This window comes from Balaenoptera musculus, chromosome 11, assembly GCF_009873245.2.
Source record: "Balaenoptera musculus isolate JJ_BM4_2016_0621 chromosome 11, mBalMus1.pri.v3, whole genome shotgun sequence".
Classification (NCBI taxonomy): domain Eukaryota; kingdom Metazoa; phylum Chordata; class Mammalia; order Artiodactyla; family Balaenopteridae; genus Balaenoptera; species Balaenoptera musculus.
In genome coordinates this window covers 59,235,355-59,255,041 of record NC_045795.1, presented here as the reverse complement: position 1 = coordinate 59,255,041, position 19,687 = coordinate 59,235,355, and the positions used below count along the sequence as shown (strand labels likewise).

General features: G+C 40.2%; 1 protein-coding gene across 6 annotated transcripts in view; it reads right to left on the bottom strand.

The window, feature by feature from the left end:
• Positions 1-19,687, bottom strand: part of ULK4 (unc-51 like kinase 4) — a 541,913-nt gene that overhangs the window by 267,758 nt on the left and 254,468 nt on the right. For all 6 annotated transcript variants that reach the window (XM_036870501.1, XM_036870500.1, XM_036870504.1 and 3 more), the window contains one exon: positions 18,451-18,499. In XM_036870501.1, coding sequence (XP_036726396.1) covers positions 18,451-18,499 — 49 coding nt within the window. The remainder of the gene's footprint in view (positions 1-18,450; positions 18,500-19,687) is intronic.

Genomic DNA, 19,687 nt, shown 5'->3' with positions numbered 1-19,687 from the left:
ACACGAAAGCTGAAGTCACCAAGAATGATGACAGCAGTAGTCGTCGGAAGGAAGAAAGTGAGCGAGATTCCAGGGAAGCTCTCTCAACGTGAGCACTACTGACATTTGGGGCCAGGGAGTCTTTGCTGGGGCCTGCCCTGTGTACCGTACGCTACCGTAGCATCCCTGACCTCCACCCTCGAGACAGAGGTAGAATCCCAGCCGAGTGTCTCTCTGCAGCTCCCCGGGTGGGTGGCCAGGCCTGAGAACAGGCCACACCTGCAGAGTCCTCAATTAGGAGTCAGGGGTAAAATCCACTGAGCGCCCCTGTTCGCAGGCAGCATGGAGGTGACTGAGAAGGGAAGTCCCACCCAGAGTGGATACCCAGATGTTCTGGTATCTCCCCACCCTGTGGTGGGGCACCGTGGAAAAGCCTTAAGGGACATATGTCCCCATGTGCCATCCAAAGCCAACCCAAGAGCTAACTCTTCTTCTGTAGCTGCGCCTTCCTTAAGGATTCTTGGGGCAACTCAACAGGGTCCAAGAATTCTTTTCTCTGTGTGGACCAAGGGAGATACATTGGCAAAACATACCACGTGGCAAAAAGTGAAAACCAAAACATGCCTCTTGACATGTATTTCCCTAAATTAAAAAAATAATGACCACTTCCTAAAAAAAAACCAAAAAAACAAAACTCTTTTCTAAGCATGCCTTTCATTACTGGCAGTCCCTGACTTCCCAAAGGACCCAAGCTAATAAACCTTAAGAGTTCTAAGGCCCCTGAGGGCTGAGTGGACCCACCAAACATTACAAGTATCCCCAATATGCAAAACCAATCAAAGCAGATTCGCCCTGGTCCCAGCTGACCTCACCACCCCATGGCTGAGCGGCCTCCATCGCAGGGAGAAAGGCCTGGCCTGGCTTCAGCTGCAGCCCCCGGCATCTATCTAAACAGTTTACAGCACTGCATACTTTCTAAACTAAACCCTCTAAAACATTAATTGTTAAAAAGTAGCTCAACTGGAGCTATGGAAAACTATAAAACATTTTATAGTGAAGTAAAATAAAATTCCAATGATTCAACAGATACAGAGCATCTCAGGAGACCAGACAGGGGGAGAGAGACGTATGTGAGCAATCTCCCAGAGCACATGAGTAATATATTTCAAACGAAAGCCTGTCATGGAGAGCAAAATGAATCATTTTTACAACGAAACCTAGAAATTGCCATAGTTATATGGTGCGGCAGGAAGTATTCACGTGTGAATCATGCGGGGCAGCATCAGAATAAAAAAAGAACATTTTTTCTGCTTTGACCAATTTATTTTTTTATTTTTTTTTATTTTTAAAGAAATTCACGTTCTTTTATTTATTTATTTATAACTGTGTTGAGTCTTCGTTTCTGTGTGAGGGCTTTCTCTAGTTGCGGCAAGTGGGGACCACTCTTCATCGCGGTGCGCGGGCCTCTCACCATCGCGGCCTCTCTTGTTGCGGAGCACAGGCTCCAGACGCGCAGGCTCAGTAATTGTGGCTCACGGGCCCAGTTGCTCCGTGGCACGTGGGATCTTCCCAGACCAGGGCTCGAACCCGTGTCCCCCTGCATTGGCAGGCAGATTCTCAACCACTGCGCCACCAGGGAAGCCCTGCTTTGACCAATTTAGATCAAGAATCATAATGTGAGTCTTAATCTAAGAAAACATCAAATATATGTGGATATTTTTATCACCCACCAAATACACAAACACAAAAAGACCCAAGCAGATTTCCAAGTCAGTCTCAGTTGCTGCTTCTACAAAGACTGCTCTGTGATGTTCCTCATGATTGTTTACATGATAGGCTTATCATAAAATACAGTAAGCGGTATTCCCTTAGTATTCCATTATTGCTGTAACAAATTAACCACAAACTTAGCACATTAACACAAAAGTATTATTTTACAGTTCTGGAGGTCACAAGTCCAAGGCGGGTCTCACGGAACTGAAAATCAAGATGTTGGCAGGGCTGCATTCCTTCCTGGAAGCTGTCTCCTTCCCTTTTCCAGCTTCTGCAGGCCGCCGCATCCCTTGGGACCCACCTTCCGCCTTCAAAGCCACCAGTGACCGTGGAGTCCTGCTCACATCTCTGAGGACTCCTCCTTGCACGGTTAAGGACCCTGTGATTACACTGGGCCCACGGGGATAAAACCCAGATCATTTCCTTAGCAGAAGGTCAGCTAATTAACAACCTTATTTCCACCTGCAACCTTAAATTCCCGTTGCCCAGCAACCTAGCATGTGCATAGGTTTCAGGGATTAGGACGTGGACATCTTGGTGGGTGGAGACAATATTCATAGGTAAAAACTCTCAACATCACTCCTACCCACAGCACAGGAGAGAATCTACATTAACATATAAAAAAACTGCTCAGAAAAGGCATTTTCAAAATGGGAAGGTTAGTGAATAATAACTACTGGTTAATATCTACAGAAATAAAAATTATCTACTTAACACTGCTTGTTTTACTCACGTGTTCTAAAATGTGCTTTCCACACAAATGGTTCCCAGGTAGATCCTTCTAAATTAAATTGAACCGTGTCAAATCCTTGGTTAATATTCTTCTGAGGCTCACAGAGGACAAGAAGCAGAGTCTGAGCCCCTTGGCAGGGGTGTGGACCCCAAGCACCTTCCTTCCATCCACCACCACTCCCCCTTACACACTCACTCGACCGTGTAGGTATTCACTGAGCACCTACTATGTGCCAGTCAGTGATCTGAGTGCAGGGATACGATGGCAACCAAATATGACATAGTTCCTGCTTCACGAAGTCAGTAATCATGCGGTAGACTTTTAATCAACTCATCACACAAAACAAGCATCAAACTGCAAAATGACAAGTGCTATGAAGAAGGACAGGGTTTTGTGAGCACCTGTGACAAAGGCATCTCACCTGGTCAACAGAGACCAGGTGATCCTCAGAAGAGACAGCTGGGAAGAGAGACGAGGACTCACTGGCAGTTTACCTTGACAGGAGAACAGAGTCGTCCAAGCAAGGGAAGGACAGGCACGCCTGCCCTTTGGGGAAGGGAGCAGACAGAGCAAATACACACTTCTGCTGGTGAATACGGTCCAATGTGCAAACTGCAACACTTCCTGCGCAGCCCAAGTGTGCTTCCCTCCTGGAAGGGGCGCTGATCACCCCACGGCAGGGAGTTGGCCCACTGTGTCTCCGTTACAATTTACACCGTTCTCTGTTACAGCTATCGAGTTATGTCTGCCTCCACAGTAAACTGTGAGCTCACTGAGGCCAAGACCTGTGTTTCATTCTCCTCTCTAATCCCAGCAGTGCCTGATGACCAACTGACTGAACAACAATGATGGCCACAGGTCACACCCCAAAACTCCACATAATACCACTTTCCACTTATCTCCCTGACACACACTCAGGAAACAGATGTAGCTCAGGTTGATGCCTGTTATTTCTCAGAAGGAAAATCGATAAGTGGATAAAAGCACTTAAATCAAGAGACCAGGACAAGAACAAAATAATTCTAATGAAAAGAGAAAAAGGAATGATTAATGATTTTTTTAAATTAATGTAATAGAATACAATCAGTAGAATTGGTAAATATCCAAGACCTAGTGATTTGGGAAAAAAAGCATTAAACACTATCTTAATGCAGACAAAATGAGAGAAGGCACAAATATACCAAATTAGGAAGAAGGGTAAATGTCCAATATGAAAATAAATATTTACACAATGTACTTTAATAAATAATGGATTGGATATTCTAGAAAAATTCAAATTTCCAAAGTAAATTAAAGAAGAAAAAAAAAAAACCTGAAGAGCCAATAACTAGGCGAGAAATTTTAAGGTTGTCAAAAAGTAATTAAATGAGGAGAAGAGATAAATCTCCTGTAAAGAAAATTCCAAATACTTAGATACTCTGCCCTCAAGAAGGTAGAACTTAACCCCCAACCTCTGAGTGCCTAATGACTTGCTTCCAAAGAGTAAAGTATGGAAATGGGAGGAAAAGTAACTTTAGAGTGGAGAAACCTGACAAATCCCAGCCACATAATCAAGGTTAACACACTCAGTGACAGGTCTTGTTGATTGCATGTACCCTTGATATGATGTGATGAAAACAGCACTTTACCTCTGTGGTATTCCTCCCCCAAGCCCATAACTATCTCATCATGAAAAAAAATTGGACATACTCGAATTATGGGATATTCTTCAAAACACCAGTAATACTCAAAACTGACAAGGTCATCAAAAACAAGTAAAGTCTGAGGAAATGCCACCACAGCCTAGAGAAGATTAAGGAGACATGATTAAAAAAAAAAAAAAAGGAGACATGATAACTATTCAAGTAATCCACAGGAAGGCAGGAGAAAGAAAACAGAGAAAGAACCAAAAAAAAAAGGAAAAACAGAAAAATAAAATGGCAAACTTAATATCGAACATCAATACTTACATTAAATATAAAAGGTCTATATAAATCACTGAAAAGACAGATTTGAAGAGTGGATTAAGAAATAAAAATGACCCAACTATATGCTGCCTACAAGAAACTCATTTAAACTATAATGATAAAGGGAGGCTGAATATTAAAAGGATGGAAAGAGACATACCTTGCAAACATTTATCAAGACAAAGCAGGTGTGGCTATATTGATATGAGAAAACACAGACTTCAGAGAAAAGAAAATTAAAAGGAACACAGATATTACATAATGACAAAATTATAATGAAAAAATGACATGGTAATTCAAATCACCAAGAAGACTTAACAATCCTAAATATGTATGAACCAAGCAACAGAGATGCAAACACATGGAAACACAAACTGGGAGACAAGAAAAGAGAAAGAAACAAATCCATAATTATAATTCAAGACCTCAACACCCTTCTCTCCTCAACTGATAAAATAACTAGAAAGAAAATCAGCAAGGATATAGAAGTCAACACCACCATCAACCAAAACGGTCTAATCAACATTTATACAACACTTCAACCAGTAACAGCAGGATACACATTCCTTTCAAGCATCCACAGAACATAAACCAAAAGACCATATCCTTGGCCATAAAACAACCCTCAAAAAATGTACACAAATTGAATGATGCAGAACATGGTGTACCAATGTAGGTTTTCTGCTTTTGATATTGTACTATAGTTAAGTGTGCTACAACCACTGGGGGAAACTGAGCACAGTACACAGGACCTCTCTGTGCCACCTTTCCAGTTTCTTGTGAAACTACAGCTATATCCCAATATAAAGTTAAGAACAGTAGTAGGCCTGACATGAAAACTACAGACCAATTTCATACATTTACAAATACTTAAGTAAAAAACCCTTCTACAAGTCTGTGTATTAAATCTAGCACGACATTAGAAATAATAATGCATTATACCTTAACTATAATATAGCCACGTAACACCTAAGGCTACCCTGGGCCAGATGACAGGCGAGGCTACAGAGACAGGTGTGGCCCCTTATTCTCATAGTGCGGACGAGGTAGAGAGGTCTCTGAAATTCAAAGGATGAGATGCACTCAGCCATGCGAGGAGACGGGAGGAGAACATTCTGGGGAGAGGGACTAATAGAAGCAAAGGTCCTGAGGAGGAGAAAAGGAGGCCTGTGCGTAGCCTGTTCAGTAAACTGAGCTGTCAACATGGTGACAGCACAGTCAGGAAGGGAAAGTGAAGATGACATGAGGCGGGACAGGAAACCACAGTCAGATCATGCAGGGTTCGGAAGGAACTGGATTTCATGATGTAGGTGACAAGAAGCCACTACAAATAGAAATATGTTGCTGAAAGGTTCTCACATAAGACACGGAGTGGTGTGAAGTACACTTCCGTATTACATGGAGGATTTAATTCCGAGATGGAAGAAAAAACGGAATGTCTGATGCCCATACGATGTGACATATAAAGATAGAGCATAAGTGTGCTAGACATGAATAAAAATGCATGAAAGGACCAGAAGATACCTAGTATTCACGAGTCATTAAACATACATAAGACATCTGGGCCCTAAATATTCATGATACACTAAATATTAAACTAAATACTAAAACAGCAGATACCAATACATGAAGTTTTAATTAAGCCACACACTGGTGACATCCACTCAGGTCCTGTGTGTTCTTTGCTCAAGAAACACAAATAAAACCCATGGATGGTCAGCAAGTTCACTGGCAAGTACGGCCAGGGCCAACTATACATGTCACACCAAGTGTGTGCTGTTGGCCTGGGATACTTTCCGTCGGTGGGCCCTGTCCCTCAGACGCAACTCTGAGGAAGGCTGATGCAGCCTGGGGGTGCGGGGGGAGAGCACACGAACACACTGTTCCGCAGGATTCAGGTGGAGGGTACTTCACCCTGCTTGCACCCTATTTAAAAGGTGTTAAGTTACCCTACGCCTTACTTCTCACTATACGTACTTAATTGGGTCAATAAATCACGTGATGTGAGTTTTTTTTATTTGATCTGTGATCCCTTATGTCCAATGACCCTTGGTTACTTTGTCTGGTAGTATATCGGGAGGTAATCATTACATCAGGGTAATTACCTACATGATAGTAGGCAAACTGAGGTAAATTAAAGATGCATATTGTAAACCTTACGCCAACCATTAAAAGGGAAAATACTCAACTGATATAAAAGGTGGCTGGAAAAGACAGAAATAAACGAGAAAGAAGAACAGAAGATGCGACATGAAACTAGCAGGAAGATGGTAGATTTAAATATTTTTAATGAAAATGTTCTAAACACCTCAAATAGAAGACTAATATTGTAAGACTGGATAAAGAGGTAAAATCAAACTACATCTATCTCCAGGAAAACACCTTTAAATACAAAGGTGTAGACAGGTTAAAAGTTAAGGGATGGGAAAAGATATGTCTACTAACACTAATCAAAGAAAGCTGCAGTGGTGATACTAACATCAGACAAAGTGGGTTTTAGAACAAAGAATATTACCAAGGAGAAAGAGGAGCATCTCATAATGATAAAGAGTTCCATTCCTCAAAATGACACATAATCCCAAATTTAATTTTTACATGGAATAACAGAGCTTCAAAGCAGAAAACAAAAGTGATATAACTGAAGGGGAAATAGCCAAAGACACAATTATAGCCAGAGACACTATTACCCCTCTCTCAGTAAGTGACAGACAAGTAGACAGAAAACCAGTAAAGACACAGAAGACTTGAGCGACACTAACAACCAACTTGACTTAATTGACATTCACGGGACATTCCAACCAACAACAGCAGTTACACATTCTCCACAAGTATACAGGAAACATTTACCATAGACTGGGCCATAAAACAAGTCTGAAGAAACTGTACAGGATGCAAATCACACAAAGTATGTTCTCTAACCACAATGTAATTAAATTGTAATCAATAAAAAATACATTTGGGCCCCAAATATGGGAAAACTAAATAACAGACTTCTAAATAATCCATGAATCAAAGAAGAAATCACAAAGGAAATTAGAAATTATGTTGAACTAAATGAAAATGACATAAAACATATCAAAACTGAAACTAGGACAGTGCTTAGAGGGATATTTATAGTACTAAATGATTATAGTAGTAAACCAGAGAAGTGACAAACTGATGACCTCAGCATCTCTTAAAAAATCAGAATAAGAGCAAAAAATGAAACCCAAAGGAAATAGCAGAAAAGGTGTAATAAAGAACAGAAATTAATGAAAAAACAAATAGGAAAAACAATCAATAAAACCAAAAGCTAGTTCTTTCACAGGGCAAATAAAGGCAGTAAACCTCTAGCTAACTAAATCAGAGGGGGAAAAAAAAAGGGAACACTCAATTTTTCATCACTGTTCAAAAAGCAGTATCAGAAATGAGAGGGAGGCATCACTATAGATTCTCAGACACTAAAAGGGTAATAAGGCAACACCATAACAACTTCATTCCAATAAATCTCACAGCTTAAATGAAATATACAAATTCCTTGAAAGATACCAAAAGAAGTAAACTGAATAACCCTCTATCCATCAGTGAAAATGAATTTATACTTTAAAAGCTTCCCACAAAGATAACTTCAAGCCCAAGTGGCTTCACTGGTTATTTTTACTAAACATTTAAGGAGAAAATAAATACCAATTCTAAAAGAAAATTTTTCCCAAAAAATTGCAGAAGAGGGAACATGTTCCAACTCAGTCCCTGGGGCCAACATTACCCTGATACAAAAATCAGAAAAAGATTATAAGGAAAGAAAACTATAGAACTAGAACTATATCCTTCATAGACATAGTCACAAAAATACTTAAAATTTTTACTAAATCAAATCCAGCATTATATATTAAAAAAATACAGCATGATCACATGGGTTTTAACTCCAGGTGGCAAGACTGTTTTAACATACAAAAATCAATCAATAAATTCACCATATTAAAAAATGTTTTCAAGAATTACATGATGATTTTAATAGATGAAGAAAAAAAATCCATCAGTGAAATCTCTCAGCAAACTAGAAACGAAAGGGAACTTCTCAACCTACTAAAGGATTCTAACAAAACCCAATGGTTCACATCAGACATAATGCTTTCTCCCTAGGAAAAAGTAAGTACGCTCAATAAAAGAAGCCAGGGATTCATTAAAAAAGAAAAGAGTCCATCCCTTACTACTAGTTTATATAAAATTCTAGGAAATGTAACCTAATCTACAAAGTAAATTAATAGTTGCTTGGGATAGGAATGGGGGTAGGGAGGGATGGGTTAAAAATAGGCACAAGGAAATGCTGGTGATGATGGATATGTTCATTCATTATCTTGATTGAATATTTTTGTAAAAACTCATCAAATTATATTGATACATTTAATATATGCAGCTTACTGTATGTCAATACAGACAATAAACAAAATATAGTGAATGAATGATAAATATGGCCTTTCAAGCCACCATCATGATGAATTACATCAACGAACACCACTGGAAGAATTTGGTGATGGTGAGAGGGAGGTATGGGGAAGAGAAAAGCTGGACGTGTAGTCGTTCCTCACAACAAAGTTATTTTGGAGCAAAGATTTAGGATTTAATGATAAAACCATAAATGTATAGAATAAAAGATGGATTAATACTTTATAACCTTGTCAAAGAGAAGTTCTTTCCTAACAGAAGCTATAAGCAAAAAAAAAAAACTGATAAATTTGACTCTGATATTAAAAAGCACACAGGTCAAAATACAAACAACTGACAATTTAAAACAGCTGTCCCCAACCTTTTTGGCACCAGGGACTGGTTTCGTGGAAGACAATTTTTCCACGGACCAGAGTGGGAGGATGGTTTTGGGATAATTCAAGTGCATTACATTTATTGTGCACTTTATTTCTATTATTATTACGTTGAAATATATAATGAAATAATTATACAACTCACCATAATGCTGACAGGAGGCAGAGCTAAGGCGGTAATGTGAGCAATGGGGAGCAGCTGTAAACACAGATAAAGCTTCACTCACTGGCCCACCGCTCACCTTCTGCTGTGCGGCCGGGTTCCTAACAGGCCAAGGACCACCGGTACCTGTCCGTGGCCCAGGGGTTGGGGACCCCTGCTTTAAAACACCAGTAATACTCAGTTGTGAGTATGGCAAGGCAGGTGTTGTTTTATATTACTGCTGTGTGGGGAATTTTATATTACCACTTCAGAGAGTAATATTAAAATACAAAAGATGCATATACTTTGGTGTAATATGCAACTTTTAAGAACTTATCCTATAGAAACTCACACAGATGTACGAAGATATTCTCTGTTCAGTGCTGCTCATATTAGCAGAAAGTTGGGGGGGAAACCTGAAATGTCCATCAGTGGGGATTGGCTAAATAAATTATGCTAATACAAAAAATATTATATGGCCATCAAATAGAACAAATAATACATATGGCTGTACATACATACATACATACATACACACACACACACACACACACACCCTGCTGCCATGGACATTGTAAAGTAAGACATATATAAAATATATTATTTAGTAGGGTCCCTTTTTTAAAAAAAAAAGAAGAGAGAGATAATACGTATGTGGGGGACTTCCCTGGCGGTCCAGTGACTAAGACTCCACACTCCCAATGCAGGGGGCCTGGGTTCAATCCCTGGTCAGGGAACTTGATCCCACATCCTGCAACTAAGAGTTCACATGACACAACTAGAGATCCCGCAGGCCGCAACTAGAGATCCCGTCTGCTGCAACTAAAGATCCCGTGTGCCACAACAGAGATCCCGCATGCTGCAGCTAAGACCTAGTGCAGCCAAATAAATAAATTTTTTTTAAAAATACATACATGAAAAATAATGAGGAAAATATGCATCAAGTTGTAGGCTGTGATATTATGGAAGACTTTCCCATTCTATCTTAGACATTTCTGTACGATTTGAACTTTTTACAAGCACGTATTGTTTTTGTTGTCAGAAAAAAATAAACCAAAAAATCCTGTGTGATAACTTGCCCTTACTGGCATCTCCTCATAGTGTTTCTCCAATTTGGTACCTCTAATAAATCCAAAATGCAATTCACTTGCTAGAGCTATTTAAAAAGCTCTCCTTTCCCCATAAATCTGTAAACTGCTTTAGTGCATCAGATTTCCTGGCTCAGCTTGAAAATCCTTTGCAGCGAGGGGGTAAGCACATAAATTCTGCTTTTTCTTGCTCATCCAAGAAAACAAATGCAAAGAGCATCAAAAGCAAATGCTAGTAGACGTTCGCTGCTTTAATCAAAACTAGTAACTTTTTACTGATATTTCCACATTCTCAAAAAAGTGGATATCTCAATAATTTTGTTCATGAATAAACTTATGAGGTCCCACATTACTGAGGAACTTTGAGATAACATAACATTCACTGGTCATATATTGAGAATGAATGATCACTGCTTTTAAACTTGGCTCTTCCAGTACTTCTTTGTATTTACCACAAGTTATCTTACTTTGTTCCATCTATCAAAGGGCCCCAAACACATAGGGCTTTGGAGTAGTGAGAGTGGGCAAGGCCTGATGACCACAGTGGGCATTTTAACACAAGCCTAAACCCAAAGTTGACCAGTGGCCAATCACTGGGCATCCTCAGATATTGCAGAGTTAGGAAAGAAGTAAAATTGAGTGGTATCGCTAGTCATGGCCAGAATTCAGGGGAGCTACAACCACACTGCCTTTTGTGAGTACATTATACTGAAGAACACCAGCCCTTCCTACCATTTCATCTTCCAATCCACCATCAAGGGGAGAAAGGTCAGCTGTGATTGCAGTTTTGAAGAAGGGGTCTAAAGATAACAGCCATGCCTCACTTCCCTCACTTGTTCACTAATAAATCAAAACGTACTGAAAATCAAAAAGCAGGGAGGGCAATATGCTGGGGACGAATGCGGTTTGGTTGTACATAGAGCAGATTCCCCCTGAAGCGAAAGTCACAATGTGACTGAGGATACAAGACAGGAAATCACCTACTGCAGCACTATCCAACAGAAATATAATGCAAGCCACGTATTTTTAATATTCTGAAAGCTGCAGTAAAAAAAAAAGAAACAGATAAAATTAATTTTAATAATATTCCATTTAGCCCAACACACCCAAAATACTGCCATTTAAACATGTAATCAGTACAGGAAAATTAATCAGCTACGTTACGCTCTTTTTTCCCTTGGAAATCTGGTATCTATTTGACACTTTGAGTGCATCTCAATTCAGACAGCCATGTTTCAAGTGCTCGTTGTGCTTTATGTGGCTACTGGCTACCATACTGAAAAGAGCAGGTTTGCAGGAGAAATTTAATCAACAGCACAGGTAGTGAGATGAGTGCAGGGGGACAGGCTCACGTAAGTACCTAAGATTCACAGACCCTCAGACAAGAACACCGCCTCTTCTTCCAGCACTATACTAATTCTTTTGCTTGTTCAAAATTTAATCCAGTGTTTGTTTTCTCTTGATTCTCCCTTATAACACCTTATTGGACCATGCATCTCTTTTCACTGGTGTGTAACTCATTCTTGTTGAGGTTTCATTTATTTGCTATGCCCTAATTTTACCCTTACTTCTTCACAAGTCTAATCCCACGATCAATTAAGAATAAAACCAAAAAACACAAAAGCTTAACACTCTTAGGAAGTACATTATTTGACGTCCTATCACTTTCTACTTCTATGGTTTGTAACTAGACCACCTCCTTACAGAGAAGGAAGAGGGAATAGTACCTGTTTCCTCAAAGTGAAGCCCAGGAACTAGAGCAGAACTAGAAACAAGAATGATGATGATAACACACAAGATTCCACTGACTTGGGAGAAGCCCTATGTAACACATTCCCAATATATGCCCTGTGATTGGCCAAAGATATCCTAAGCCCTATTCTAGCATTTTTTCACTGGATATAACATGTGGTTTTTATCTTAATACAGTCCATCTTCTTTCAAACCATTTGGGCTGATTATGCAGTAACTAGTCATGCTTTAGCCCAAGTGTACTGATAGAAGTTTATTTTACTTAGCTTCAACCCATTTATTCAGCTAACCAGATAACACGGTATTGATCAGATCAAAGCCATTAGTTCAGCTGCTGTATGGGCAACTTCACTTCATTCAATCCAGTATCAATACATTGCACACTAGCCCCAGAGAGTTATTCTGTAAATATAAGTTTACAGAATAGATCTGCGCAAATCCATCTCCTTTCCCACCCCCACTGAACAAAACACTTCGAAGTACATACTTTAATGGCAGTATGTTAGCAGTGTATAAAATCATCTTCGTATACACCAGGAATTGGTTATAGAGCTCCATCTTACAATCTACAGAATCCCTTATAGGTATCCATGTAGGTTGAAGATTCAGATTTATCCTCTGCATCCAGTAAGTACTCTTTGTGTAACTTTTAAAGTACCTTCCTAAGTCAAGCATTTTGAAATTTTAATCAGATCATGTTTTCTATTTTAGAAACTCATGCTCAAGTGCAGAGCAGCAGCTTATTAAAAATGGCATATTGGACACAAGCATGCAGATGCTTAAACTTATAAGTAACTTGTCATTTTAACCCTAAGAACCAATTCACATTAGATGGGCTGCAACTAGAATGGAGCAAAGTAATTTCAGAAGCCTGATGAACGCTCAGGATTGGAAACATTCCTTAAATGTGATGCGGCTACCAGTCTGTACTACTTTGGTATTTCAGGGACTAAATCCTTTAGGCTCCAAAGGTCCGTAAAGAGACTCTTTTCTAAAGATACAGTTGACTTGAAAGATTTACTCAAGCTTGCTTCAACTGCTATCCTCGAGAACTGTTAAAACAACATAATTGTCAAACTCGTGTGCTGCTAATCCCATTTTTATTGTTAACATTTGCCAATGAAATTGCTCTTTAATTGTCTGCTCTGGAATAGACACATAAAATATCATGACAGCGATATTTTGGCACATATTGGAAAATCTGCTATGAATACAGATTTTTTTTCCAGTAAAATACAGGTTGCCCATATTACCTGGCATTAAAATGATTTACGGAAGTAGGTCAAAACATAAACCACTGGGGCTTCCCTGGTGGCGCAGTGGTTGAGAGTCTGCCTGCCAATGCAGGGGACGCAGGTTCGAGCCCTGGTCTGGGAGGATCCCACATGCCACAGAGCAACTAGGCCCGTACGCCACAATTGCTGAGCCTGTGAGTCTGGAGCCTGTGCTCTGCAACGGGAGAGGCTGCGATGGTGAGAGGCCTGCGCACTGCGATGAAGAGTGGCCCCCACTCTCCGCAACTAGAGAAAGCCCTCGCACAGAAACGAAGACCCAACACAGCCATAAATAAATAAATAAAATTTAAAAAAAACAACAACAACATAAACCACTGAAATAAAATGAAGAGAGATTAGACTTATAGCAAACCCCAAAGGCTGATCCATCCAAATTCATACTTAAGACACATTTAAAAGCAATGTCGGGCTTCCCTGGTGGCGCAGTGGTTGAGAATCTGCCTGCCAGTGCAGGAGACACGGGTTCGAGCCCTGGTCTGGGAAGATCCCACATGCCGCGCAGCAACTAGGCCCGTGAGCCACCATTACTGAGCCTGCGCGTCTGGAGCCTGTGCTCCGCAACAAGAGAGGCCGCGATAGTGAGAGGCCCGCGCACCGCGATGAAGAGTGGCCCCCGCTTGCCACAACTAGAGAAAGCCCTCGCACAGAAACGAAGACCCAACACAGCCAAAAATAAATAAATAAATAAATAAATAAAAGCAATGTCTACTCTTTGGAAAGTGGCAAAGGAGAAGGAAGAATGCTTTCCATCCTGCTCGTCCAGCAACTCTGCACTCAAAAACCAAGCCACCAGGTCCTCCTATGATTGACTTTCCCCCAGGAGCCCGCATTTATTAAGCAGATCCAGACTGCCTTAGAGTCGTAGACCCTGAAGGCTGTATGTGGGAATCTAGTCAGCTTAATTCAATGCAGGCTGCCTGAGCCTCCACTCCCCCCAACACAGCTGCCTTGTGCTGCCAGTGAAAATGCAGTGTCTGCCAGGGAAGCAGCACTGAGCTGCTGTGACAGCTCCCTTTTGTAAGCTGTCAGCTACCTGGTTCTTCCCACCGCTTGGCCTGCCAAGCGTGGGGACACTTGCAGCTGGAACACAGGATTAAAAACACCCTGCCTGTTCTCTGGTGTTAGAACTCCTGGACCCTTAGATCAGACCTCTGAGACTGGCTCTACCTTTTAAGCTCCCTTCCCACAGTCCCTTTGGCTGATCTCAAAAGCCTCGCTGATGGAGTCTTGCAGGTGACTCCCAGAATCCAGCTTTCAACCTGTTTCAAGTTTCCAGTATAAGCCCATGACCCTCATCCTGATCCTCTCCCAGACCCAACCCCAGTGGCCAGGCAGCATACCTCCTCACTGCACATAGCCCCAGCAGCAGAGGGGCTCAAAAAGTTTTCTTTTAAAGAGAGGATCCTGATTTTTTTTTAATTTTTAAATTGAAGTATAGTTTATGTACAATATTATATAAGCTACAAGTGTACAAGATATTGATTCACATCTTTTCAAGGTTATACTCCATTTACAGTTATTATAAAATATTGGCTATATTCCCCGTGTACAATATAGCCTTGTAGCTTATTTTATTCATAATAGCTTGTACCTCTTAATCCTCTACCCCTATATCGTCCCTCCTCCCTCCCCTCTCCCCACTGGTAACCACTAGTTTGTTTAGAGGGCCGTGATTTTGAAGAGCATAAATTATTTGCAAAGCCAACAAATAAGAAAGAACCACAGTATAAAGCCCTGGGGGAATCTGGTCCCAAAGTACTCACTCCCTACCATCTCTCCACGGCCCTGGTGCAGGCACATTTAAGTACTCACCATCCCCAAAGCTGGAATGCCCCCTCTCCTCACGACAAGCCGCTCAAGGCCCTGTTCAAAGGTTACTTCTTCTGTGAAACTCCTCTCCCTACACGGAGCAGAGCCAATCACTCCCTCCCCTGGAGTTCACAGTATTCTCTTTCTCCCTTGAGAAACCTCCTACCAAACGGGACGACAAATTTAGAATTCTGCTGTCTTCATCTTCACCTTCCTCCAAGCCTGCAGGAAAGACATAGAAGCTGACTGCAATTCCTGCCCAGCAGAAGAAACAGTTTTGCTTTCTAATGAAAAACATCTAGGAGAGGATGTCTTACACTGTGGGTAAGAGCATATCATATGAGGAACTATAGAAAAGAACGATGTTATAAAGCCCATTATCAGGCTCTAAGTACATCAAACAGAAGATGGAAGACAGTTATGTGCTTAGAGTAAAGAAAAAAATCATCAAGAGGTCACAGTGGACCACCAGCTAAACGAGTCAAATGCTGTTTTGTTTTTTAATGAGTGGCTAAAAGACACAAGCAGTAGCCAAAGGGTCTCGGACAATCTTTTCATTATGTCTCGTTCTCATCAAACCATTGCTAGAAGCTGCTATATATATGCCAGACACCACCTAGGCCCTTGAACTTAGAAAGCAAACCCAATTGAAGTATACACTGTGTTTTCTTGAATCCAGGAATCCATCAGTTCTAAGATACACCATTATTTTATCAAGCACTACAGAAGAAAAATGCTGCCAATTAAACTATGGCATGGTTTCTTATTACTTAGAATTTTCATTTTTATTGAAAGAGCTCTTTTAAACTTAGACATATATTTTTCTAATATATCGTTCTTGGGCACTAATAAAAAGAAAAATAAAACTGAAATGAATTGGTTAAGGCAATGACAACCAGGTCACCTGGCTGAAAGCAACTGGAAAATGTCATTGGTTTGGGAAGTATAGCCTGGATTCAGAAATGTTAAAATACGGGAGAAAAAAAAAAAAAAAGTACAGCATAGAATCAAAATATTATGTCTAGCTCGGTGACAAAAATTTAGAAAGGACAAGGTAATAGTTCATAGGATAACTGCTACAAAGATACTTCATTGATTAAAAATGTATTTACACAGAGAAAAAAGTAGAGATTATTCAACTCAAGAAAGACAAAAATAGAATAGGGATTCAATAATATTCTTCAAATACATCAAAAGTCCTGTCCCAAAAAGCAGTGATTTCCAACTGTTTTTTTTCTTTACTTTTTCTTAGCAGCAGGACCTCTTTTCAAAATAAGGGCCTACAAAACACTTGAGTATGGAGCTGTTCCGGCAGGAGGAAAAGCCTCATCCCAGAAATGCCTCCGAGGTCACAGGGCTCAGGACAAGTTGAAATCCTGACCTGGAAAGTATATGTCACCTCTACGCACTCCCAACGACAGCTACAACGCAATGACAGGGGTTTCAATGGTGGCATTAATCAGTTAAACATTTGCGCAACATGAAGCCTTGCTAGGTGCTCGTTATACAAAGATTCATCACGTATGGAGGGGTTTTGGTAACCTACAAGGAAGAATTTTCCATGTGTGGTATTTTAGACCTTGAGATGATTGCCAAAGGCTGGGTAGAGAACTTTCTATCAGTCACAAAAGGAGCTGTATTGACCTCAGCAGGTCAGAAGCCCTCCTGGCACAGCAAGGGGATGAGTCACATCCATGAGTTCAAGGCCCAGTCTAGCTCCAGCTCTCTCTGTCTGCAGCACCAAGTCTCTTCTCAAGTGCAAGCCAGAGGTGGTTGAATGTGGACAGCTTTGGCTCCTGCCCCCTGCCCAACCGTGCAGCCGAACCCAACATTAACGGCACCCGTGGCCCTCCAAAAACAAATCCAACTCCACAACAAATTAGCAAGTGATGTACATCCTACTGAAGGTGGGAGATGCACATACCACTGGGCAAAGCTTAAAAATCCCCACTAGACAGCTGATGATCTCCATGGTTCTTCATCTCCTTTTTCTCCCTTTCTTCTCCTGATACTGCCCCTAAAAACCCCCTTTGACTATTTGAAGCAATTCAATCCTCTTAGCACGGCAGCTCTGGGTCACCATGTTGTCACTTGAGCGTGCTTTGGGAATACTACCCATGCCCACCCCTACTCCCCGCCTAACTCAAGTAGCTCAGCAAACCCAACACCTCTCCACCAAAAAAAAGGGCGATCTGCAGCTAAGAAAAATAATGTTTGCACCATACAGCCCTATCAGCACACAAACAACTTGTAGATTAATATTTTAGGATGATTAAAGAGGGCTAATCTTCCATTTGTAGGGTTATCAGACAAAAACAGCTATTGCTCTATTGATGACCAAGGCAGGTTCGGCTGATCTGACTGCAGACATGTCCCCTCCTTTGTCCCTTGCACTGTCAGTTAGCTATGTAGGGAAACTTTTTGGTAAAGGGGGACAACCCACTCAGGTACAAGAGAACACATCTTTGGCTAAGGGCACTCCCTTGCTATAAGTACCAACTGAGTTTTCAGCCTAATTCTCAGATTTGTGTTTAGTATAAATAGGGATTTATCAGAAGTGAGAAAAGCTAACCCTACATCCCATTTTATTCTCTACACATAGGAACCAGAGAGGAAAGGTTTTCTTTAACTGATGGTTTTCAATCAAGTTGTGTTCTATGAATGGAAAAAATGGTGTACAGAAGCTAAGCTATTCTACGTTCTGAAGAAGACAACTTCTGCCCATAGCCATAAAATTGTTGATCTGACCCAGTGATGACAAAGTCAGAGAGCTCCATGGTGAAAATCAGAAAATTCATATTGAAGCACAGCGATCGTCATTCTGCCCTTCCTCCACAAACCAACCTCAGATACAGTATTCTTTCTATATTAGATAACACATTTTTTAACTTTATAGAAATAAAATGCAAAGGATTTTCAGAAAGAGGGCAGGTCATTAAACAGCGTCCCTATACAATCTCAGAGCTGGACAAAAGCTCAGACAAGGAAACTGAGGCCTAATAAGGTTAAGTGAGATGATGGACACACAATCCTTCTGGGCAGAGTTAGGGTGAGAACCCAACCAAACAACGTGGTCAAAACTTTAAAATTTTTTAAATTTCACTTGAATTTCAGACGCACATTTCTTCTCTTACCAGAATTACATCAAAAATGCGTGGGATCAGTTTGCTTTCTTCCACAAGCCTGTGAAAAAATGAAAAGATAATTTATTAATTATTTTTAAATTATTTAAACTGCTACCCTGATATGGAGCATTGCAGCCCCATGTTTCATTGCTTAAATTCTGTGACCGAAAAATATTATGACTAAATACTCATTTTAATACACTGAACTACATCGAAACACAAGAAATATAAGGCTTCTTTGCAAATGACTATTAGCTTAGCCTCACTGATCTGTAGCAAGTAAAATCTCAAACAGACTGATATTTATAAATGTAAAATTTTATTAAAATTCACAATTATTATAAAGACTATCAAAATAGGCAATGCCAGCTGAAATAATGTAACCAATCCTCCCTGTAGTTAAATTATTAGCATGCCACACGGTAATCTTTCATATATGCCTCATTAGTTATCTTCTCAGCATTAATGATTTAACGTACAATGATTTTTAATGATCTTTAAAAAAAGGTAGACACCAATCACTCAATAGTTTCTAGGCACTTTCTCTCATCAAACCTAGTTATAAATTGTCATCTGTTTGTAACAGAAGAATTTTTCATGCTACTTAAGGGAAAATAGCCTTGATTCAAAAGTGACAGTTTTTTAAGAACAATACTTCAATCTTTAAATATCCCTTTATTCCAGGGGTCAGTAAACTTTTTTCTATAAAGGGCCAAATACTAAATATTCTAGGCTTTGCAGGCCACACAGTCTCTATAGCACCTACTTACCTCTGTCTCTATAATGTAAAAGCAGGCATAAATAATACATAAATGAATAGGCATGGCTGTGTTCCAATAAAATTTTATTTACAAAAACAGGCAGTGTCCTATATTTGGCCCACAAGCTATAATTTGCTGATCCTGCTCTAGTTTAAAAAAAAAATCAGATTCCTTAACTTGATTAGAATTTACTTTGTAGGATAAACTACAGCACTTAAGAAAAGCATGTTGTTTTCATTGTAGGTATGTGCTGTTGGTCTATTTCACAGAAAACGCCAGGAGGATAGAAAGGGAATTTATCATCTGGCCTCCCTAGAGCTTGTTTGTCTATGACAATACATTGATGAAAGAAAAGCCTATGAGATTAGGCAAAAAAAAGATCACAGTGTTTTACAAATATCTGTTAAGGAAAAGTGAGATACAGAGAGAATGCTCAGAGACTGAAGCACTTAGAAATCCCTGGCTCAGTATCTAGCAAAAATAAA